The following is a 26,558-nucleotide window of genomic DNA, read 5'->3' on the forward strand; positions in this document are numbered from 1 at the left end:
GTGGCGCTGCCCAATAAAAAAAGCTTTGCGGCTTCCGTACAATCACAGTCCAGGAAGAGCTCCTATCTTTCGATCTTAGAAACCAACGCCAAACCCTCGACACCCAACTAAGACATCACCGTGTGAGAAAAGCAGTAAGTGTTATTTTGATTCGGTAATCCGATGTCATATTCCGTTTCGCAGGTTGTGCTTTTGTGTGTTAGATCTTTATTCAGCTGTGTATCATCCTCGTGGGCATCACTCATCATGAGCCACTGCCAGGACATGTTTACTAGTAACAGTAACTATATGATGTGTATACATAAACAGAACAGACATGCCCTAAAAATAGAAACACGTTTACATGAGTTATTTTTCTTAGCTTGGCCTGTTGATGAAATGAACTGATTTGTTCTTAAACTATGACTGTTCTCCTAACATCAAGAGAACTGTCAGCCCAGATCTGCTATACAATGCAGAGACATTCTGTTTGATAAGAAATCACAGCTATGTAATCGTTTGGCTTTATTTATTTATTTTGTTTTTCATGTGCTTATTAAATTGCTAAAAAAAATAAATAAATCAGTTTAATCACATGGGCGTATGCATGAACAAAGCCAGTGTAGTCCAGTAGGTGTCTCTCATGTGACCTCATTCATCATCACCTTTACTGAAAATCTCAAAATACTGTCATTTATTCTTGAACTAACATTTTCGGGAGAACCTTTGCTGTTTTTGTTGTTGTTTTTAAACTCCAGATAGAACATAAAATGCATATATTGACTAAAATATATATATATATATATATATATATATATATATATATATATATATATATGTATATGTATATATATATATACATTTTTTTTGGGGGGGGGGGGGTGCGGGTGGTTTGTCTAGGGCTAGTTTCCATAAACAAACAACTATCCAGCGTTTGTTTTGTGTGTTCCAGGTTGTCATGGATAGGACCACTGTGATGCTGCTGGTTTCTGTGGACTGACACCATTAAAGTAATACTACACTGATTCATGTACTGTAAGCTCCAACCATCCACTTCCTTCATGTGCAAGTTTTTATATCAACAAATCTTCTGTAGCACCATATTTAATTGACTCTAGGCTACAGTCTGGTAAATAAAGGTACAGGGTCGATTATGAGAAAAATAATCCAAAGCACAAAAATAAAACAATGCAAATATTACAAAACATGACAACAAAACGTCTATAAATCACTAGTTTTTTCCAGCAAGCGACAACAATGGTTAAAGTTGCACCGTGAGGCAGCTTATTTCAAGTCAACTTTATTTATATAGCTCTTTATATAATACAGATTGTTAAAAGCAGTTTTACAGGGATAAACAGGAAAATAATGTTTCAATGATGCAAACAGTTAAATACTGCTGTAAAGAAGTTTTAAAGGAACACTCCACCGTTTTTTCATATTAAACTATGTTATTCCCTTAACTAAGACGAGTTGAGACGCGTGCACTCAATCGCTCTGGCGCGCGGCGACACTTTGATAGCACTTAGCTTAGCCCAGTTCATTCATTAGGATCCAAACAGAGATGAAGCTAGAAGCGACCAAATACCTCCACGTTTTCCCTATTTAAATACAGTTACACGACCAAGTATGGTGACACAAAATAAAACGTGGCGCTTTTCTAAGCGTGTAAAAAGGATAACTATAATGTATGGCGGAATAGCACTTGGGAGCACTTCGACTCGGCGCAGTAATATCATCACTCCTGAAAAATCCTCTCACTTCTGTCATTAGAACCAACGGGATTTTTTACTGCGCCGAGTCGAAGTGCTCCCAAGTGCTAAGAAAAAAGTGTCTTTGTTCAGCTGAGGTCAGCTCAGTGTTGGCTCAGTTCCGTTTCGTTTGTTGTAGACATGAGAGTTAATGGGTTTTTGCTTATGTCACATGATCATGGTGGGGGATGGGGGTGTGGTCACAGGATTACGTTGAAATGGGAATATTAGTCATCTGTTCACTGATTGAAGGTAGGAGAAGGAAGTGAGCAGGGAGAATGTATTCTTTGTTGACCACAAAACCTCATAACATCAAGAAATATCAGTCTGTGCAATAAGGAAAAGCAATCAAAAGTACTTTTTGCCTCACCAGCATTTTATTTTTGCGTCACAAATGCGTCCCTGTCTCAGTCTCTCTGCGGCCTTTAGCAAGGACGGAGTTGCCACTATACCGTTCAATAACTAAATATCATCAAATATGAAATGAGTTCAATTCAACTATAAAGCAGCTCTGTAGAAAAGGGTGATGTCATCTTCCAGCTCAGGTCAGTTCTCATCAGTACAGTGTCAGTACAGTCAAATCAATAAAATTACTCAATATTACCTGTCCCCAACTAAGCAAGCCATCGGTGACAGAATGAAGAATAAAACCTTGGGAGAAATCCAACTGTTATGATTCCAGGCTCTTAAACTTAACTCTTAAGTAATGTTATTTATTTAACCTGTAAAATGTGTTAACTCTTCATTTCAGAACACCACTGCACAAAGCATATACCACTGTAAAGGTGTCATACTAAAATATGCAATCCATGAGTAATCCTGGGACACTTCAGTATAATCATCTATAGTTATGTGTATATCCATCCATTTAAAAAAATCAGCAGTAAGTTCATTCAACACTTTGATGTAGGATCTGGAATGGATTTTATTTTCAAACTATGCCACTGACAAATGATCAGAAAGTGTCCCACTTTAATACTTCCAATAGAGGTTGGTGGAATATGTTGGTTTGATTTTATAAAAAAAAAAAAAAATATATATATATATACACAATGTGGTCCAAAAGTCTAAGAACATTTTTGAAAGTTATTCTATTAATTATTTATTTTTTATTAATAAAGATATTATGAAGATAATAACACGGAGTATATGATACTTTTCAGACTGTCATGTATTTGGTATGTCTCTCGAGCTGCATAAACTCCACAGGTTTGTGAGAAACCTGATGATCATGTTCTCCAGCATGGTTGGAAATGATCCAAAAAGCAATGGAAGCGTGAACATATGACCATCTGTACAAAGCGCCACACGACTTTGCGTCATAACCTTTTTTTGTAATGACCGTTTAATTTTTTTAATAGTTTTTAATGTACTTCTGGTAAAAAATTAGAAATGTATTTTTAAATATTGTAGAATTATAGTAGATTTTAGAATTGTTTTAACCCCGCTGTATGCTTTTGCTCCATTTGGATTCAATTGATGTGCTTGTGAAGACGTTCTTGTACAAGCTGGTTCATTTTTCATATCCTATTTTGGCCATGGACAAATCAATATGTTCCATATTAAATGGTACTTTTGGCCACCATTGATCCAAACTCTGCTTTCTGTTTATGATCAGGAGCTGCTTCAGTTATCCTGGCATATACGCTATCCGGAAGGATGAAGCTGCGACTGCATTTTGTGGTGGACCCCATGGGCTGGTTCTGCATAAGCATGGTGCTGTTTGTCTGGCTCTACAACAGTTTCATCATTCCCAAACTGGTGCTGTTGCCACACTATGCAGAGGGACATATACCTACTACGCTTGTGGTCTGTAAGTGCTCTCACCCTGTTTCAAAACCAGTAAAAAATCTGGTTTGTGCAGGTCATAAGGAAAAGTTAAAACCTGAATTTCTCTTAGATTAGAGAAGAGCAATTGAGATAATGAGGTCACGTTCACCCTGTAGTAGTAGTAGTAGCAGGACAGGTTTATGCATAACAAGTTTTTTTTTTTTTTTACCACTGAGAACTAATAACAAACCTGACACTCTGTGAACATCTAGATTTGCATTTTTGAAGGAAATATTAAACTGCAAAAGAATAGTGTTAAACATTTAAGCAAACACTAGACCAGGGCTGGTTAACTCTGGCCCTCAAAATCCACTTTCCTTCTCCAAGCCTGATCAAATTTACATATCTGTTGCTTTCTAGTAATCCTGAAGATCTTGATTAGCTTGTTCAGGTGTGTTTGTTCAGGGTTGGAGACCTATTGAAGGAAAGTGGATCTCGAGGGCCGGAGTTGCCCACCCCTAAACTAGACTTTAAGCATGCTAAATATCTATGGAAACTTCAACGGTCGTAATATGACATCACACTCTGCAGCGACTTTTTAAATAACATTATTCAATGTATGATACATCCAAAAGTTAAAAAGATGCAATCTACTGCAACGTACAAAGTGTGCGTTCTTTTAATTCAGCTAAGAGGTCACGTCGTGAAACATTGATCTTCTGTTGGTCACACCTCTTCAAGTGATACAAATTCACAGGTCAGAGTTCACTAAACTTGAACTTTGGAACGCACTGAAATTGAGATTTCATTTCCTGTCCCCTGCATTTTGCATGCACAGAAATGGAAGTCAATGAATGAAAAAGTGTAGTGTTCAAAATTTTGGGGTCGGTAAAATCCCCAAGGTTGCACCAAAGAAGCATTTATTTCATAAAAAATACAGAAAAACAGTAAAATAACAGTTTTAATATATTTTATAATGGTATTTTTTCCTGTTATGGCAAGGCTTAATTTCCAGCAGCTGTTACTCCAGTCTTCACTCTTCTAATATGCCGGTTGTGTGCTCGAGAAACATTTCTTATTATTATCAATGTTAAAAGTGTTTGTGCTGCCTAATATTACTGTGAAATTTCTTTTTTTTTTTTTTTTTTAAGGATTCTTTAAATTATTTTCGAACAAAACCAAAATTACATCGCTTCATCCTTAGGTGTGCTATCAATAAAACCACATTTGTCTGTACATTCAGTGGTTTGGGTGAATTAATTGGAGACGTTTTAAGTTTTCATTAACATGTTAAAATAGCAATGTAATAAAAATATCACTTCATGTCTAGTTATAGTGTAATACTTAGAAGTAATACTTCTCTCTTCTATTTCTCCAGGTTACTATCTAGCATCACTGCTGTGTGTCTCAGCATTATTCAGGGCTTCCACCGCCGACCCCGGAAAACTTGCTCAGGACCCCAAAATTCCACTCGGAGGTATGAAACAAACAATGCTCACCTATACCTTCTGTTTTGTTTTTCTCTAACACAGCATAGCTATACTTGTATTCTAGTACATAGTTTTGTTTCTCACATGTTGAAGGATTTATTAACAAGTGGCCTTAAAACTCTGCGCCTTGGAGTTTAGAAATGCATTCATCGAATATTAATATAAAACATTGCTCGCTCTTCCATTCTTCATGAAGTTCCACTAACTAACCAGATGAGGGCAGTATACCTCAGTGTTCAGTGACTGTCTCAATACCTTCACTTAATGTTAGACCATTTTCAGAATGTTACAGTAATGTGCAAGTGATGTCTTTGGTACACTTGAATTATCTTTTATTTTTGGCGTTTAGGGATCTGTTGGTTTCTGTAGACACTGAGATATTAGGTGATACAGTATATGTTGAGTATGGAAGCGTATGAAATACCTCCCATAAAGCATTGATGAGAATTAATTTTGCTCCTATAAATAGCTGTTGTGTTTCAGTACATAAGTGAAATTGAACGTTTGTTACTTTGAGCTACGCTTGATGATATATACTAGCTAGTTAATGGTTTAGCATGTCTGTGTTATTAAGCTGCAAGTACACTTGACTTTACAGAACACACCCTTTAATAATGTTCATCTGGATTGAAATGTATTATGATGTAATGATCAATAATTGGTTCTAAATTATATCAAATTTTTATTTAAATATGTTATGAATTAGATTATAATTGGCTGATTACGCTGTATGATATACATGACGCTACAAAACTAAATGTTGTTTCTAAAGTAAACTAACACATGATGGACATTTTTCTCAGTTACACCTAGAAGTAAATATCCACTTTTTTTCTGAACAAGCCTGCTGCATTTTAAATTATCGGTGGCACTCTGATTCGGAGAACTTCCACTCAGAAAGACTGAAACAATCATTTCAGGTAATAAGGCTGCACTACAAATAATCTTTATCAGTCAGCTTGACTGAATAAGCTGTACATTTTCTGTTATGCTCTATTTTTATCCATCAGGAAAATAATATAATGATATTTTAATGTGACAAATATCACAAAAATGTTTGTGACAAAAGATTTTAGTCTGTTCTGTTCCTCTTGATCATTTTCTTTTTTCTTTATGTTCTGCTGTATTGATATGAAAAAGATGACAGACATTGTGACAGATCTGCTCTCCTGTTTTTTTGTCCCCAAATCTCTTTTCTCGCATCTCTTTCCTGGTTTTTCAAATGGTGCTTTAAATCATATTTTTTTCTCCTTAAAGGTACAGTATAGCATTTTTCGCCACTAGGGGTCGCTAATCTATTTACAATAACAAAGGCGTAGATTGATGACGCAACATTTGCTAAGAATTATGGATCTTGTCGTCAACGTCAAGCCGACCGATCTAATAATGTTTATGGATGACTGAATACATCGATGTTTTTATCATGACTGTGATATAAAGCAGTTCGGGATTGCTAAGAGACAGCGATCAGCTCCAAACGCGACGCGAGTCCCGCGGATATAAAAGGAATATGGACATTTCATTCTACCGAACTACACGCAGAATTACTACTCACAGGTCAGTTTATTAGACAAATTAAACTTGTGAGGTAACGCAGCGCTGTTTCACTTGGTCTAACATTACACTAGCACACTAAACTGCATTTGAATGTGTTTAAATGTATGTGTTAGTTTGTCTGTATGAGACTAGCAGTAAACTAGATCAACATTAGAATAATATACAGATCATATTCTGACATTTTATCATTGTTGAACTATAAAACATTGATTAGTTTTATGTAAATGTGCTCACCTGTTTAATAAAGTACATGTAGGAGCAGTCGAAGTCTCGGACGTGGAGCTCTCGTTTATATACTGTCCATGGGAGCTCTAGGCATCTCGAAAACACCGCGCTGATATTGATTCTCGTTTTAGTTCTCCTTTTTTTATCCAAAGTCTGCTTGCCATGGTCCATAATGTTTGAACGAAACAACAACAGCGTGCAGATAGACATTGCGAACTACAAAGTTGTCCGCGTCAGTCGCTTTGGTTACTATCAGACGGCTCTGGTTCATAGCTCTGGTTGCCATGGCAGCACGAGCGGAAACCAGGGACAACGCGGATATGACACCATTGGCGGCGACAAAATGGAAATAAAGAAACGGGACGTTTCTCGAATTAAATTACAAATTTCTCCTGGTTTGAAAGTTGTTGGAGACAGTCGGGATAATGTAAGTACACAACTAAAAAAAATATATAACATAGATATAGTGATTTTTGCTATTTTTAAAAAAATAGTTACATATTGTGCCTTTAAATGAGTAATCAGTATTTCTAAAGCATGGAAATGCATTTATCTGTCAAAATAGGGGGGAAAGACTTTGAAATATCCATCAATGGTTCAGTTAATGATGGGACATTTTTTGGTGCAACATACACATCCATAACATTGCTGCTAAAAGACTCGTCTGAGCTTTTTAGGTTATTCATGGGTTGCTGATAGTAATTTGTTAATACATTTACATTTTAAAGTTTCCTTTTGATGTTCAATGGTTTGGGAATGAGGAGAATGTCACCTCATTGTACCCAGTTTTTGCTGATTATTATTATTATTGCATTAATAGAGCGAACCTTTAAACAAGTTTATTGGCAGTTGCTGATTGTTTACAGTTTAATGGAGGTTACTCCCATAATCTGCGCAAAGTGTCATGGAGCGTAGGAAAAAGGTGGAGAGAATAATTATATTATACATTATATATATATATATATATATATATATATATATATATATATATATATATATATATATATACAGTGTGTGCAGAATTATTAGGCACGTTGATTTTCTGATCATATTTTTTTCCAGGCACATTTTACCAATTCCAACCCACATTAATCGTAATAACTACTATTAATTTTGTATTTAATCATTTATAAGTGATATATAATTGTTCATGAAGGCTGGAAATGAAAAACGCCTTATATTCAGGTGTGCATAATTATTAGGCATGTTTTCTTTTACAGATAAAATAAGCCAAAAAAGAGATTTAACTAAAAACTAAAAGTTTTATTTTTAAAACTGGGATTTATTATTAAATCCCCATGAGAAGGATGCAATACTAATGCAATACTAGAAATTGCAGTTAAGGCATGACCATTGGAAAGTGAAATACTCAATCGGTTAGCAGGGGGAGTTTATTTTTAGTCCATCTCTGCAAAACAGACTTCAGGGTAGGAGATGGACTAAAAATAAACTCCCATAACTTATTATAACGTATTCTAGAAGATGAATTCTTCAAATAGTGGTTGAAGAGGATGTGGTGCTGGTCCTTCAAGAGTCACTCTCAATCTGTCTGTCTATAAAGCCTATAAAAAAAACAGTCTTCATGTATTTCACAACACTTAAGCTTGTGATTCTTATTAAGTGGGGGTCATTTTTTAGGATTCTTTACCTAACCTAAGTCTCTGAGATCCTGACACCTTGCTCTTCTGGAGACTCCAGGTAGGTTGCAGTTCTGGAAAATGGTGGCGCTGGAGACTTAAGGGTTCCTGATGGTTTCACACTTAATTCTTCACCTTAATTCTTAATTATTTTGCAGTTAACATGTGTCTTTTCTTCTCCACCTGTATTTGTCTGACCCTGCTGACCAAACGAGTATTTCACTTTCCAATGGTCATGCCTTAACTGCAATCTCTAGTATTGCATTAGTATTGCATCCTTCTCATGGGGATTTAATAATTTCTGACTTTTCAGTCTGAGTTAAATCTCTTATTTGGCTTATTTTATCTGTAAAAGAAAATATGCCTAATAATTATGCACACCTGAATATAAGGCGTTTTTTATTTCCAGCCTTCATGAACAATTATATATCACTTATAAATGATTAAATCCAAAATTAATAGTAGTTATTACGATTAATGTGGTTTGGAATTGGTAAAATGTGCCTGGAAAAAAATATGATCAGAAAATCAACGTGCCTAATAATTCTGAACGCACTGTATTAGTAAACAGCCCGTTTGCTTTTAGAAATTGCGAGACCTGAGGGATTTGAAATGTTGTAATAGAAATGGTGTTTTTTTTTTTACTGAACAGGTGAGTAAGATATGTAATTGAACAGATACATTGCCATTATTTAACTCTCTAACGGAGTTCATTGTAAAGCATTATCTATTGCGAAGGGTCATATTCATCCGCACAGTCACGCAGAGCCAAAGCACAGCCAAAACAATGTTCTTCTGTGAAATTCATGTAGTTTTTTTGTAACCACTAGAGGGCACAGCGTACCTTTTAATTATTTTAGCAGTTTTGCTTTTACACTCAAATTCACCTATTAAGTGCAACACTATCATATGGAACAGGTTTTTTTTCCAGATCTCTGTCATTTGTCCTGCTCTAACCTTTACCAGTCACCACAGGCTGTTAGATTTTCTTAAAGGATTTGTTAGTGGCAGTTTGCCGAAAGATTAATTAGACTGAGCTAGGACTCTGATACTATGAACAGCTTGTCGCTAAGCTAGTTATCACTGAGTGGCCGGTCTTAGCAAGTCATGCCTTAGATTACCTGATATCCGCTTGGCTTAATGATGTTAAAGGCAACCTTCAGAAGAGTTGTCTGACTTGTCTCTGGGGCATTTGAGGTTGTATTTGGCAGAGAAAAAAAAAAATGAATGAGCAATTTTAGCAACATTCTATTTTGCTTGGTATTGATACAATATGTAGATGTGCTGCAAATGTGGCCACTCTTTCTTCATATCAAGATTCTGTCCCTTTGGTTATTTTATGCTGGGAAACAAACCGGACTGATATGTACAGTGGAGGAAATAAGTATTCAGCACGTCAACATTTAAAAATGCTTTATTCTGCTGCCAGGCCATTAGATGGCGATGAATAGACTGAACCTATAGACTGAACATGTAATACACATGTGCATGATGTCATCAGTTTCAGAGATTCATGTTTTTGTTGTTTACACGTAGACCGGTTTCAAAAACGTTCACTTTGAAACCCGTTTTCAAAAGTTTGCGTTTTCAGTCACCCAAAACGCTGTTGTCGTGAAAATGAATGGCCGAAGCGCATAAAAAGTTTTACGTTTTTAGTTGAAAACGGTGTCGTGTAAACAGCCCCTAAGAAAAAACAGTACACCAAGGCAAGGCAGCAGCTGATTTAACTAAGTAGTTCTACCTCCTACCTGTGCAAATCAGAATCAGCTGGCTTAGTGCTTGTTGATAGGTTAGAAACAGGCTATACTCAAAGCCTATAGGTTGATAGGCTTACCCACCTCTGAATGCAAGTATTTTTTTCCCACCAAGTATTAAATACAATTTCAGTGAGCTTGTTCAATACTTTTTTTTCCCCCCGTGTCATTTTACTTTTACACATAACTTTTTTATGGATTTTAATATAATCAATTCTATCTGTTTATTTTGTTTATATAAGTTAATACCAATGTCTGATCAAAATGTCATCGTCATTTTTTTTAAATGTTGACGTGTTGAATACTTATTTCCCCCACTGTATCTTGGTTAAGTGGATTGAAATACACTCTAATATTCTGACAGAGACATTTAATGTTATTAGCCAACTAGTGAAATCTGTTAACTTAAGTCATTTATGTAAACGCGTGACCCCAATTTTTTGTAAGGACATTTTTACAAAATCTTATTTCTGTAAGGACATTTTTGTCCCCACATTAAAGATTTTGGGGCATTTGCCCCGTTACTTTCTGACCATTCCTTTCATGACGTCATAGTGATTTTGGAAAAGATGAATTTATTATGATTTTTAAAGTGTAAAGTTACAAATTACATCATTGTGATTTTGGAACATTATTCTGGATATTTATTGTATCATCTATTGTGATCTTAATGATTGTATAGACCAAAATCCAAAGTATTTAGACTTTTAGTAGATTTGATTTCATAATGTATATCCCCTTTGAGGCATAATAAGAGTAGAATATATAGACCCCAATAAGTTTGGTATTAAAAGTATAGAACAATAAATATAATGTTTTTGTTGTAATGTTTAGCGTCCAGCTCTTGTACATCTTCTCTCTTGCCTGTTTCTTGATTCCCCCCCCCCCCTTTTTTTATTTTTTTTATTTTTATTTTTATTATTCAGTAAAGTTGAGAAAATAAAAATTCTCTCTGAATACCACTAGATGGCAATGAATACCTTTTTTGTGTTTTTGTTTTTTGTTTTTTTGCCAAAGTTAGAATTACAGTTTGCTTTGTACGGGTTTCAACACTGAAAAGTGGATGATTTAGAGGTTTTGTTTGCCTTGTCATTTCAGAGAGAGACGACTGGGAACTGTGCAATAAATGCAACATGATGAGACCAAAGAGGTCACACCACTGCAGCCGCTGCGGCCACTGTGTCCGTCGCATGGACCATCACTGTCCCTGGTAAAACTTTAACAAGAAATACAAATAATAAAGTCAATACACTTCTACCAGCTTTTGTTTGAGACATGGGAGTCTTTAAAAAAAGTTCAGTATCTATATCTCATCCATGTATTTTGTACAGAAATTGTCCAATAAATTAGTTTTCAACAGTTTAACAGTGACAAAAAAAAAAAAAAGGTAATTTTATACGGGTACTCTAAGGCTTGTTATGTCTATGTGAGACGTGCTGAGATCTTTACGATGGTTTAGGATCCAAACTGAAATCTGGCATGTTGACCTAAGGTCACAGTATAACCTTAAAGGACCCTGTACCCCAGACAGCTTTACATTCCTGGTGGGTTTTGTATGGAGGAAGTTTAATGAAGTCTCTGTAGAGGGGTAAAACAGAGGGAGAGGCGATATCGAGTGACCAGAGAAGCCCGTGTTAAGTCCAGCTCTACAGTACAGCTGAAGAAGGCTGCTGTCTGTCTGGACTCAGCAAATCGTGACTCCCTGTCATCGCCTGTAATGGCCGAGGGAAGCGGAGAAAAAAAAAAACGAGGCCATATCGTTTTCCGTCTTCGTTTGACTAACAGTTCAACCTTGCCTGCTCTCCTCTCTCTCTCTTTTGGCCTTCTCTGCCCGCTTTCTCAACTCTCTTCTCTTGTGTTCCTTGTGCTTCTTCATGTGCTTTAACTTGTCTTAAAATGCAAGAGAATAGCATTAATGTCAGACAGAGACCACAACCTAAAACACATTGATGGCTGTATGATTTCTTTTGTAATGCTGCATTTACACATTTATGCCAAATCAATATTTTTCTAACTTAAATCACTTTTATTTAATTAGTCTTTATTAATTGATCATTATTAGGTCATTAGGGTGGATTGGTGCTAAAGGCACACCTTATGGAAAATCCGCTTTTTACTCATAGTATATGATTTGAAAATGTATTGAAAATTGACCATGCAACACATTTTGTGCAGATACTTTAGCTAAAATAATGTTAAAGTTAATGCTTGTTCAAAACAACCACTTTGGCAAAGTTTGTACCATATTATTTTCTGATAAATAAAGTTAATATACTTTTATTTAATACAGTCATTCAAATATGGTCATTTAAAATATCCATAAAAATGTGATTAAATAAAAATATAATTCTGAAAGACTCTTACACTGCTTTAAAGGAGATCCCCAAATGAGTTAATATGGTTTTACAATATTAAACAATATTATGGTTTAACAATAAATATTTTATTTTATGAAATTAAGAATTATTTTATTAAATATGATGGTTTCAAAATTAATATAGTGATTATCTCTAAGGTGGACATCCAACGTAAATTATATTGACCATTTTAATCCAACACTTTCATGTCAGCCAGTTTTTTATTATTCCATCAATTATTCAATTAAATTCACATTTATTTGTATAGTGTTTTCACAATACATATTATTTCAAAGCAGCTTTACAGAAAATGCATGTTTTTATATTACAATTAAGAGTAATCTGTTATTAGATGAATGTGTCAAAGTAATGTCCATATAGACTTTATATTGCTGCGTGCGATTGTGTTTCCAAGTGCATAGTGAAGCACAGGTGTTTAGAAAAGTGATGCGGTTGTGGATTTTTATGCCTATTAGTATCATGACGTTTAGTTTAACTACATGTTAAGATCAAACTTTATTAAAAGCAATGTCGTTAGCAAGGATCATAGGATTTGGAATAGAGCTTGTTTATTTTAGTTTAGGAATTAAAATAAATATTAATACATAGAACATATTAATTTGCATGTCTCTCTCTCTCTCTCTCTCTCTCTCTCTCTGTCTGTCTCTGTGCAGGATTAATAACTGTGTTGGGGAGGATAACCACTGGCTCTTTTTGCAGCTGTGTTTTTACACTCAGGTTCTGAGTCTTTACACTCTGGTGCTGGACTTTTGCCAGTACTACTACTTCCAGCCCCTGTCCTCGGTGGATCAAGTAAGACCATCTTACATTTACACTCCTACATTTATTCTGTCCCGAGTGCTTTAAGTCACTGTAAGGGTTTAAATCGATGAATAACTATTTTAAAGCTCAATTGTAAGTCATGTGGGTGGACCTTATAATTTCCCTCCATTTCAGTGTGCACATTGTTTTAGCCAAACACAATACATATAAGCTGTAATCAATATGGGTAAGGTACACTAAAAAATATTAATTAATTACAAGTAGCTACTAATTTAATTACATCTTCAACAGTGTAGTTATATTACTGTGCTAATTACTCTCTCTAAAAAGTATTGCAGTACTTATAACTACTTTCTAAATCCCATAGCAACCTTGACCATTTGAATGACATACAGGATTCTACTCATTTGATTCTTTCAAATAAATTATTTAAAATTGCATAAATTATTTTTGGACTGACCAAAGTATTTAAAGGGAGACGGTTACATTAAAAACATACATTTTAATATTAGATGTTAAATCCACTATTGTTTTAGAATATAGAATACAGAATTGTTCTGTTGTCTATACAGTATTTGTTGCAATTACATCAGAAGTAACTGTAATTAAATTACAGAAACATTAAGATTAATCCCTTACTTTTTGCAACGAAAAAGTAATTAAATTACATTTATTAATAACGTAGCCCTGCATTTCACCCACCACTGGCCGTAATATGGTAAAACGGCACACAAATTCCATTAACAAGCAATATATTTTTTACTTTGCAAACGAGTACTATGACAGTGATGGTAATAGCATACTTTTTGTAAATCTTGATTTTTGGCAACAACAATTTTATATATATATATATATATATATATATATAATATATATATATATTTATATTTATTTATTTATTATTATATTATTTTTATTTATTTATTTTTTTTGCCAAAAATCTTTTGACTGATTAAATAATGAATCGAATTAAAAAAAATCTGTTTGATATTGTTTCCAGTTAATTTGTCATATTGGATATGGATAGTTAAGTCAAGTACATTGCTTTGTGGAATACAGCACATTATGCATTACATTTTGTCAAATGCATATAGTTATGAAGAACTATTAAATGTAGTATGCTATTTTTCATTTAGCTGTCTTTATTATTCTGTGGTTTAGTAGAATCTTTTCAATGGAGGCAGATGATTTAGCACTGGATTTGCCCCTCTTAACTGAGATTAGGGACCTGCAGGTGGCATCAACATTACTGTTAAGTACTGAATAAGCTTTGAATGAGAGAAACTGAATTTAACACCAGTTGTATTTGCATGCGATGATCGTTTGTACTGGTCTTATGCCATATCACTTCACCCAAAACACACCTGCAAACAGCAATTTCACAAAGTTTAAGCCTTTATGGTTTTATTGCATATTTTATTGCTGCTTTCAAATGATGCTATTTGCTCTGTAATATTTTTACACTGACTTATTAAAAAAAAAATCCTGATAAGAAATTATTGATGACTGCATAGTTGTTCCACAGAAAACAATTTCTTAAAAAACGACCCTGTGCCCTTTGGACAGATTAATCGCATCCAAAATAAAAATTTGTGTTTACATAATATATGTGTGTGTACTGTGTATAATTGTATATATAAATACACACATATGCATGTATATATTTAAGAAATATTTGCATGTATTTACTGTTTATATATATATATATATATATATATATATATATATATATATATATATATATATATATATATATATATATATATATATATATATATGTATATATGTATGTATGTGTGTATATATGTGTATAAATATATATATATATATATGTGTATATGTATGTATGTGTGTATATATGTGTATAAATATATATAAATAACACATTTTTATTAAATATATACATGCATGTGTGTGTATTTTGTATATACAAAATAATTATACACAGTACACACATTATGTAAACAAACTTTTATTTTGGATGCGATTAATTATTTAGTCTTATGATCTGGTCTTGTATTTTAAAGTTATGGTCTGATGATTGGTGGCTTTAGGGGTAGTGGGTGATTTAATAAAATTTCACAATTTTGAGAATCAAAATTAAATTAAATTATAATTTGTTGTAATTTGTTTGTTTGAAGAACATAGTGGTCTTTGATAAATTGTAGAAAGGAAATGTTGCTATTTTTAAAAACTAATGGCAGGTGAAGTTGTGGGACTTGTTTTGTCCTGTGTCTCAAAGAGTCAGGAATATAGTGGTGTATTTTTCTGTCAGCATTTAAATTCACAGGAGCATCATTCCAACTTGAATGCAGCTGAACAGCTGAGCCATCATGGCAATGGTAGACCGCCTTTAAATAAAAGCCCATAACGCTCAATTTCCTGTTTTTGTTTATTCTGTGGAGCATTGTGTGTGAGTAAACAGATGCAGCTGAGAAGTGAGAGATGCTGTATTGACACAGAAACGGCTGTATGGAAGAGATAGTGACGTTATCTTTCCCATAAGAAGCAAAGTATTGTGGATTTTGTGTATTTGTGTGTTTGCTGTTATAGTCACAGATAAGCCTTCAGCAAAAGAAAACAAGCAGTGTCACATCACTTTCCATAATGGCCTGTAGTGCAAAAATGTGTAGCATAAAAATTTGGCATGGGAATAGTCTGATTTGTCCATGAGAATTTATAGCATGTGTGTAAAATATTTGTCTCTCTCAGGCGGAGTTTGCAGTACGTCATGAGTTGGCTCTTCTACGTGGGTCCTGTTTCATGGGGCTGATTATGTTTGGTGGAATGAGCAGCCTTTTCTACACACAAGTCAAAGGAATCCTCACAGTAAGTACATACATTAGTTTAACTGTGCAGGTTTAAAGGGGTCATATGATGGTTCTAAAAAGAACATTATTTTGTGTATTTGGTTTAATGCAATGTGTTTACGCGGTTTTAGTTTAAAAAAGTCATTATTTTACACAGTGTACATTTTTGTTGCTCCTCTATGCCCCGCCTTTCTGAAACGCGGCGATTTTCACAAAGCTCATCGTTCTGAAAAGCGCGGTGTGCTCTGATTGGCCAGCAATCCAGTGCATTGTGATTGGCCCAAAAGCCATAAGCGTGTGACTGAAATGTCACGCCCCTATATTTGGAACATCAGTTCCCAAAGCAATAATGACAGGTGATAATATCGGTACTTCCTTATCAATTCGAGCCCGAATCATTCTGAACCGGAAAATGCAGATGACCAAGCTGATCGATCAGCTTTGCCAGTGCGACTGGACCAGATCGTATCAGATAGGTAAGTTTTTATTTCCTTTGACCTTGAGTTTAGTTGATTATAAATAAAATGCAGCTCATATCGGTTGCTTTCGCTGACGTGAACTCTGTTCAATTTGCATATAGCACAGGAATTGAAGATTGAATTTATATTTGTTTTGCTGAGACTTTATATGGTCAAGTGTAAATGGAAGACATTTAACAAAACATGCCTTAAAGGGGTCATAGAATGAGAATTCAAATGTTCCTTGATCCTTTGACAGTTAAGAGTTCGTTATACTATAAAAATACCCTGTAAGTTTCAAAACTCAAAACTTTCTTGTTATTCCAAAAACTGCTTTTATTGAAACCAAGGCCAGCAAACGACAGGATCTAAAAAGTGGAGACTTGTGACGTCACACTTCAGCTTTGGCCCCGCCCACTGGAGCGTTAGTGAACAGTGACATGAGAACGAGAAAAGATCGATACAGGATCAATACCATTACCTTCCAAACGATCCTAATGCTAGGATAGTGTTTTTTTCCCCCAACAATGTGAATGTCTCAGCAGTGCATTATTTGTTTGTATTCAGTGTATTTCACTGTGGATTATTTGGTAAATTTCGGCGGAGGCTTTGCAAACAGACTTTTACGATATGGATCTGCCAGCAACGCCACAAACATGTAAGTAGTCATGTTTATTCTAATGCCTGATCTGTGATCAGTGATTTCTGATGTAATTATTCAAGTTCAGGCAGATTATCTCTCAAAATATCGTTCAATACTGTTTATGCATCAGTAAATCAAGCCAGTGACTAAACAATCAACTTCACGTCGTTTCTCTTAGTAGGATGAAAATAATCTTATTTAAACCGTGATTAAATTATATAAAGAAAGCGATCAAAGAACGCTCCCTTTCCAGTTGCCCAAGCTGTCAATCACAGCTCGAGTTTATCTGGACACTTGCCAAAACTCGTTGAAATCAATCATCACAAAATCATGTTGCTGTTACAATGTACTGTACAACAAAGCTTTTACTGTATTTACATGGTGTTTGCATTGTTATTTGGTGAAAGCTAGAGGTGTAATTTCATAGTGCAACCTTTCATGTGATGTGAATAGATCATTATGATCAATACTTTCACGATTCCTTAATCTCAATAGCTGTTATAGTAAAAACGTAGTAAACGTTTTAGAGAGAGTTCCACATGTACGGCAGTTACATGCCGTACAAGCTGATGTTGGGGCGGCAGTGGCTCAGTGGTTCATGTAGGTTGTGTAGACCAAGTGTCGAGGTGTCCATGAGCAAGACACCTAACCCCAGCTGCTCCCGACGAGCTGGATGGCGCCTTGCATGGCTGACACCGCCGTCGGTGTATGAATGAGTGAGTGAATGGGTGAATGTGAGGCAATGTAAAGCGCTTTGGTGGCCATAGGTCTGTGAAAGCGCTATATAAATGCAGTCCATTTACCATTTACATGTAATACTAGCTATTTCATATGCAAACATGTCAGCCAATCACAGCAGTGGCCGTTTACACTGAAGTCTCACAGCAGACGCCCCTTAAAACAGAGCGTTCAAATCAGAGGCTAAAATCAGGCTTGGAAAAATTCCTTTTATTCATAAATTATGACAATTTTTGATGTTAAAATCATACTAACACTATAAGGGCACCCCTAGGAAACATTATGAAATAATAAAATAATCCAGTCTATGACCCCTTTAAGATAAAACACATCATGGAATCACATAATAATGACATGGGATATGAACGTTTTACATTTACATTACAATTATTATTAGTCCACTTTAAACATTGTACTAACTATAACTACATGTCAACTCATTAGAGTGTTAGTAGACTGTTAGTTCAGGGTTAGGGTCAGTACAATTAGTTGACGTACTTGCAAAGTCACTTAGTTCAATAGAAGTGGACTATCGAAATAAAGTGTTACCCAATTATATTCCATTCATGATATATTATCAAAATAAAATATCAGCTATCCAGTATTTTCTTACAAAGGCTCAGTTAAATCCAGAGGTGTGGGAGTGTGGGAGACGCATTTTGAATATCATCAACCTCTCTTCAAAATACAATACGCTTTTAAATGATTTTTCAAGATAAATACATATGGCGTATAATTTGAAAGCATAACAACTGAATATTAAATCAGTCAAAACAGCATTTTTTAACAATAGCACTTAAAATTAGAACTAAAATTTAGTTTAAACCAGGTATGATTGAAATAGTTTGAGCTGCTGAAGGTGCTTTATTGGTCATTTTGTGTTTCTGTTAAAAAGATAATATAGATAATAACAATTATGAAGTCCAAGGTTAGGAATACACTAAAAGTTACTTAAATGTAAAATGTTTTCTCCATTTAACAACATTAATTTAACAATAGTGAAAAACAACTTCCCTTTTTGGTTACGTCTTCCCTCAGGTATATTGCATGTTTTCTTGCTTGGCTGGATGTTGGGCTCATGAACCTTAATTGAGTTGTCTGCATTTGCCCAAACTGATTTGCTGAAATCAATACAATGTTAGGAAAGGGAATTGCCGCTAATGCGTCCCTCTCGCTGTGAAGCAGGAGAAACCAGCCGGCAGAGGATTCGGCTTGGTCTTAAAGCATTCCGCAAACGGATATATTCGCAAAGAATGATTTGTCCGAAAAGATCACTTAAGAGTTTGACATGCATATATGGTCCCTCATATTCTGGTGAGCATACGTGAACATACGCAAAATCCCTTTAAAAGGTGGTCAGATGCTGTATCTCTGTGTATACCCTATACTATATTACTGAGTCATTCAATCTCTTCTTATACTTCCTTTATGTCCTCCATCCTTTCTCTGTTGATTAGGCCTGAAACATGGCTGTAATTGGGGCAAGCGGGATAATCACGTTTGACTCTTATCCTTTAATTGATGACTTCATGTGATGCAAAAGAGGATTAGCAATGACCTAGTTAAATTCGGCAAAAAAGTGCAGCCCTTTAAAAAGCATACACCTCACCTAATCATATTCTCTGGTTCCCAGTCATGATCACTTGACCCCCACGCGTCCACCATATGCTGTGGAAATGATTCAAAGAACACGTCCCACTTCACATCCTATCCTCTGTCGTTTGAGTAGTGTCTTCCGTCTTCTCATTACATATTTCCAACCATTAACTGAGTTCAAGATTCAAGGTTCAATTTACACTTGTTGTGGGTCAGTTTACCCAACTCTAACCTTTCTCCAAACCCTTTGGACAACTGTGTCTCCCTCCACAGGCTCAATTGCACAAGCCTGAAAATGTAATCCTGTTATCCTTAATTATTGCACAAGCTGCGTCCAGCCGTTCTTTTAGATGACCTTTGACGTTAACCCATTCTTGCAGGAGACTTCCTTTGACAGCGCTAATCTAACCTGTGTTGCTAAAAGCCCATGTTAAGCTGTCTTATCTTGTGTCCTGTACTTCCCTTAAGACTTCTCGTTATCCAAAGGCTAGGAAAGTCCTGATGCTTTAACGCACAAGCTACTCTTTCACCCCGCTATCCCATGTTGTGATGTCTTGGAAGATTTAGCGGCTGACAGGGTGGTTAGTGCATAGCCTCGTGCCAGTCATAGCAACTGTGGAAGCAGACTTAACCATTGATCCCTGCAAAGATCTTTTCCTCACGCATGCTCTCTGAGGGCAGCTCAGTTCGGCCTGAAGTGCAGCCACGTCGGATTGGCATGACGCTGGCTGCTCCGGGCCAAGAGTGTGTCCTCTAGCGGTTCACAATGTGAAATCTGACTTATGAAGAGTCATTGACTTCAACAATTCAAGTCAGGATTTTTACATAACCTCTAATGGTTTCAGGAACGGAGCCCTTTTTTTTATTTATTTGTCTTGTGGATGGCACACAAAGCACAGATTGTTCTAAAAAAGCCACTGTCAATCACACATCCACCATTTTTCACACAAACAGGCTCTTCAGTCTCGCCTCTGTTAATCCCACCTTATTTACATATTCAGTCTGTTTTTTTTTGTCTCTTTGCCGCTTCTCTTCACCTGGCAAGCAGGGGGGATTTTAGCATCCCTATGCATGCGGTCCCATTGTCCGCAGGCAGATGCCCTTTTGCCCCTGTGCCAACTTGGCAAGGTGAGGAGGGCACCAAGGGAGTGTTGCTGCTGTCAGCTTCACTGTCTCTCTTTTGTCTCAGTGTATTCTGTAGTGGTTTTCACTCCCAGCGTGGGAAAGATTAAAAACCGATCCAATTCACCCCCTCGCATCCACTGGCTCGCTGTCATAAATCATTTCATGAATTGTCATTGTATTCTCTCACATTCATAAGAAATAACTTGCTCAGAATTCATTGCTGATACTAAGCAATATCCTTCATGTTTTCCACGACAGGACACAACGACCATAGAGAAGATGTCGCACTTATTGGAAGACATGTAAGTATCGAAACTTGCAGCATCATTTCAGTCATTTAACAAAAACGTAATGCCGTCTACACCCTCATTACATGGAGATCAGGGCTACTTGCTACAGCTCAACTGTAAGGTTTTGGGTTTGAGGCCAGTAAGATTTTTTAAATACTTTTATTCAGCAAAGAAGCATTACATTAAAGGGATACTCCACTTTTTTTGGAAATAGGCTCATTTTACAACTCCCCCAGAGTTAAACAGTTGAGTTTTACCGTTTTCGAATCCATTCAGCCGAACTCCGGGTCTGGCGGTACCACTTTTAGCATAGCTTAGCATAGATCATTGAATCGGACAGGACCATTAGCATCTCTCTCAAAAAAATGACCAAAGAGTTTCGATATTTTTCCTATTTAAATATTGACTCTTCTGTAGTTACATCATGTACTAAGACCGACGGAAAATGAAAAGTTGTGATTTTCTAGGCTGATATGGCTAGGAACTATACTCTCATTCCTGCGTAATAATCAAGAAACTTTGCTGCCGTACCATGAGTCCAGCAGGCGTAATGATATGACGCAGCGCCTGAAAATAGTCCCCAGCTCAGTAACTTCCAACGTGACCGGGACTAAGTTTGTCTAACCTATTAGACCTATTTTCAGGCGCTGCGTCATATCATTACGCCATATCACAACTTTTCATTTTCCGTCGGTCTTAGTACACGATGTAACTACAGAAGAGTCAATTTTTAAATAGGAAAAATATCGAAACTCTTTGGTCATTTTTTTGAGAGAGATGCTAATGGTCCTGTCCGATTCAATGATCTATGCTAAGCTATGCTAAAAGTGGTACCGCCAGACCCGGAGATCGGCTGAATGGATTCGAAAACGGTAACTCTGTTGTTTAACTCTGGGGGAGTTGTAAAATGAGCCTTTTTCCAAAAAAGTGGAGTATCCCTTTAATCAAAAGTGTCAATATAAATAAATATTTTATATTGTTACAAAAGATTTCCGTAACACTTTAGTTTAGGGTCCAATTCTCACTATTAAATAGTTGCTTATTAGCATGCATAAACAGTAGCTAGGATATTGGCTGTTTATTAGTACTTATAAAGCACATATTAATGCCTTATTCTGCTGCTTGACCATATTCTACATCCCTTAATCATACCCAATACCTAAACTTAACTACTTTACTAACTATTAATAAGCAGTAATTAGGTTTAAAAGTACAAATATCCTTTGAGCATCATCATATTAAAATGTTTTCTGAAGGATCATGACACTGAAAAATGAAGTAATGGCTGCTAAAATAGAAAACTGTTATTTTAAATTGTAATCCACCCATCAACTAAATGTTGACTTGGTGATTGTAAGAGAATTTGTTCAAAAGCATTACTGACTTTGAACTTTTGAACAGTACACTTCAGCAAATTCAGGATTAGTTTTTCTTCTGTTTTAGTATTCTAGTCTTAATTGTTTTGCATTTCATAATTGTTTTAATGTTTAAATTGAACTGAAAACCTCTAATATGCCAATTAATAGCAGGTTCCATAATGTAATGTGACAACATGCCCCACTATTGGCAACAATGGATCGATTTGTGTTCTATAAACCATATCTTTCTTCCACTACCATAACTTTAATAGCTTTTTCTATCTAAGATGTTTAGGTTATGTGTCTATATAGAAATTAATTTTCAATGACAATGACTAATATTCACTTGAGTAAAATGTGACAACTAGCCCCAGTCTCTCCTAAAGCTCTTAGCTTCTCTCTATAGTTCATATTTTCAAGGGTGATATTATTTCACATGAACTTATGATGCATACTTTAATTTATTCCGCTCTCCCAGTGGACCGCGGCGGTCGTGGCAGCAAGCAATGGCTGAGGTGTTTGGCACTCGTTGGAAGATCCTGTGGTTCCTGCCGTTCAGGAGCAGACAGCCTCTAAGGCTCAACCTGACCTCACGCTCTCATGTGTAGACAGACAGACAGAGACACACACACATCTCTCCAGTGGGAAAGGTTACCCTCCGACCCCAGCCCCCCAACCCCCGCCCCCCGCCCCCTTGTCTTCAGCAAAACACTCTCCATAATAGATTGGTATCTCTACTGGATCAAACTTCTTCAGGTTCTACATTACTTATGAACATAATCTGATATATATATATATATATATATATATATATATATATATATATATATATATATATATATATATATATATATATTCATATATATATATTCATATAGAATGAATTTGAAGTTGAAAATAACAGTGTCAAATGTGTAGTCTTTTTCTGTTTTGACTGCACATGCTGGGTCAGGGTTTCAGGGTACTGAAACAGGATTACAAGGGAATAGTTGATTGTGAGGCTTTGATGTCTCCAGGGTAACCCTTATTTGTTGAGTCCTCGGCCCAGTCCTCTCCCCCAGGTCTGGATCACGTGAGCACTTGTCATGCAGTGGGCGGAGATTGTCTGGTTTTATGGCACTGAGGGTTGATGGCTCTCGAGGTGAGTCATGACCTCTGGCATGGGTGAAAGACACTGCTGAAGTTTCGCTTAACAATGCTCGCATACACACACGTACACAAACACGGTTTACGATACCTTTTACTATAATGCACATAATTACGCATTCCTCTGCACCAAGCACTGCTAATGCCTCTACTAAGCGTTTGACTACTATAACTGTATTTTATCAAGTTTTTTTCATTGTTAATTTTTTTCGTGCCTTGTAAAATCCATATGTTTTTAACTCATTTGTGTCTTATTACACATTTATTTTTATATCAAGTCACACAGTGGATACCGTTGTTTTTTGAGGAGCTATTAAACTAATAATAATAATAATAATAATAATAATAATAATATCCAATGATGCAAGACCATATTTGAAATGACACATCAAAAAAAAATTAAATGTTCTAAATTAAATTCACTTATGTAAAGACGTTATTTACTAAAAAGGATTAAACATGATTTATACTTTTAATTATTTTTGACCGTTATTGCACAACACTATAAATGCATAAAAACTATAAATCATTAAATTACCTTGTAACATTTGTACATGTTCCAAATCCAAACCCTGAAATCAAGAAGCAAATCCCCAATTGTCAGAAGTGCCTCTAAACATGCAGTTCTAATAAAATAACTTACTATCCGTTAGGTGAACAAATACACTACTGTGACTTTTTTTGGGTCACAGTTTCCTGAAAACACCGTAATGATCCACAAGTACATCTGGGGTGAACACATTTATACTGACAAGCCATTCTGGATTAAACAATATTCTTCACCAAATGGTTAATTGTGCAATTGTTGGTTTTGTCCACTAGGCCTGAGTGAATATAATCTGTTAAAGCTTGATAATTATGGTCTGTATGATTTTGCAATAGACACATTTTTCTTGTCATGGTAGCTCTGATGGTGATCTGGTAGCCCTTTCTATCTTAAATCTAGCTCTAGTTGAGATCCCATTCAAAAAGTTAGATTGAGAATATGTATTTAATTTAAAACAAGCTCAAATGTACCACTATCATAACCTGAAGTAGTTACAATTTGTCAACACAAGAGAATCTCGTTGAAATGATCTTGTCTCGCATTACACTCCACCCAAATAATGTTATAAATCAGCTCTGTTTTTTGTTACAGCATTTAGAAGCTGAAAACATTTACTTAATACAAGAGGGACCTACTTGAATATGTATTGTGAATATCATGCCTTTTAACTTTTTATTTATCTTTTCCTGGTGTTTATTTTTTCAGTACATTTTGTGTCTTGTGATTTTACGGTAGGGGGTCATATTATTGGTTATTAAAAACTGCTGAGTTTCTTCTATTTTAGATTTTCTGAGCACTGTAGCCGTTTCTTAAATTTTATTAAGATTTAATTTTTAATTTTTATTTTTATTTTTATCATTTAACTTTTTTTTTGCTGTTAAACCAATGTTGTGAATTGTGTAAATCTTTTTCATCACTACCCAACTGTCACAATGGGGAAAGAAATTGTGCTGGGGCTACTGGATTGATTCCATTACTTGATTCATATGACATTTATTTAATATTTAACATTACAGAAAAACTGTAATATATTAACATCATATCAGTTATTAAGAGAGCTTATACAAGTGCAGTACTCACTGTAGCTTCATGTTTATAGGCTGTGTGTGTGTGCGTGCGTGCGTGTGTGTGTGCGTGTACGTGTCCATTGTGAAGCAATAAGACCTGCTATTCACTATTATAGCAGATATTACTATTGTGCGTGCAGATATTTCACTGAACATTGTTTTATTTTAATACACTATTCATAAATATTATAATATAAGCAACCAGTAACCGCTGTCCTGTTGAGGATGACGACCATATTCAGGTTTATGATTGAATTGTCAGTTATGGAGTTTGTTTATCTGCTTATTTTTTGTGGAGTCAGTCATAATGTTTATTTTGTACGGGTCATGGGAGTTTGAAGCATATCAAATTATTTATGAAAGCATTTTTTTTAAATAAATGGTGTTCTTTTACTTGATGTGCAGTTGTTTTGGTTTGTGCTTTTTATCATATACAAGTAAAACACTTTTCACACTCTTACTAGTTTATTTAATTTGTCCACTAACAATGTCTAACAGTTTAAATAAATGATTCAGACATCTGTACAATATATCATGAACAACTGTCATTTCCACCACATCGCATATTATGTTTTGTGTTTAATAACATATGGTGTGAACATTTTTTGGAATAAAATGGCATATTCCTTCGTCTTAATAGCTAACACACACATACACACACTACACTGTATGTACACAAATAATATTTGTTACAGTAAGTCTAATTTTGACAAAACGAATTACCAACTCTAATTTCAGTACTATAGGGGCAAAAATCTATATTACTGTAAATTTTTACAACTGTCTGCCAATTTTTTTTTTAAAGTGTGTTCACCCAATATGTATTGAAATGGTTTGTTTATGATATCCTCATAGTTTTAAACATGTAATCATTCATATATTTAGTTTTGGTAACTATGTTTAAGTTTAAGTAACCAGGTTTAAAAAAATATTATACAAATTTTGAGTTTTAATAAAAATCACCCCTTGGGATATAAAAGTAGCTAAAGTTGAAGAAACTCCCTTATATGAAAAAAAAAATTATGATAATAATTTACGTAATAATTAAATACTTAAAAAACTGTTTTCAGTGTTGAGCTCGTTCAGGACGAACAGGACACTGACACTCCGAGATCTGGAATACTGATCAGTATTACCTCAACATCCCATCACAGAAGGGCAAAGGTCCACCCTTCATTTGTTTCCCTTTAATAAAGAGTTTCTCCTCAATGTGAAATCCTCCCATCTGCTGAGGAATTTTGGCCGTCAATCTCCGGTGTGAATTATTTTCATATGCTTACACAAATAAAGCTTGACTCATCCTTCCCTGCACAACTTATTCACCTTACAGCTCATTTGAAACCTTTGCACTCATCTTTTACTACTCATTTTCAGATTTCATACATTGTTGTCATATTTGGTAATATTTCATCCAGTTTTATCAGTCCATTAAATGCCTTTCCATTTCAACTTTGTAGTGAACCATTGTCCTTTCATT

The 26,558-nt window shown here is 35.2% G+C and overlaps 1 protein-coding gene across 3 annotated transcripts; it reads left to right on the forward strand.

The window, feature by feature from the left end:
* Positions 1-33: 33 nt before the first annotated feature.
* Positions 34-25,479, forward strand: zdhhc21 (zDHHC palmitoyltransferase 21). Of its 3 annotated transcripts, none has more exons than XM_084108149.1 (9): positions 34-134; positions 932-1,014; positions 3,349-3,543; positions 4,879-4,977; positions 11,262-11,373; positions 13,195-13,333; positions 16,016-16,132; positions 20,932-20,975; positions 22,800-25,479. In XM_084108149.1, the coding sequence occupies exons 3-9, from the start codon at positions 3,390-3,392 to the stop codon at positions 22,927-22,929; spliced, it is 795 nt and encodes a 264-aa protein (XP_083964275.1). In that variant the 5' UTR covers positions 34-134; positions 932-1,014; positions 3,349-3,389; the 3' UTR covers positions 22,930-25,479. The 3 variants fall into 3 exon arrangements, with proteins under 3 accessions (XP_083964275.1, XP_083964276.1, XP_083964277.1); XM_084108150.1 differs by having other exon boundaries at positions 932-1,009; XM_084108151.1 differs by having other exon boundaries at positions 932-989.
* The last annotated feature ends 1,079 nt before the right edge of the window (positions 25,480-26,558 follow it).

The sequence above is a fragment of the Abramis brama genome (genome assembly GCF_963993115.1).
Source record: "Abramis brama genome assembly, chromosome: 3".
Taxonomy (NCBI): Eukaryota; Metazoa; Chordata; class Actinopteri; order Cypriniformes; family Leuciscidae; genus Abramis; species Abramis brama.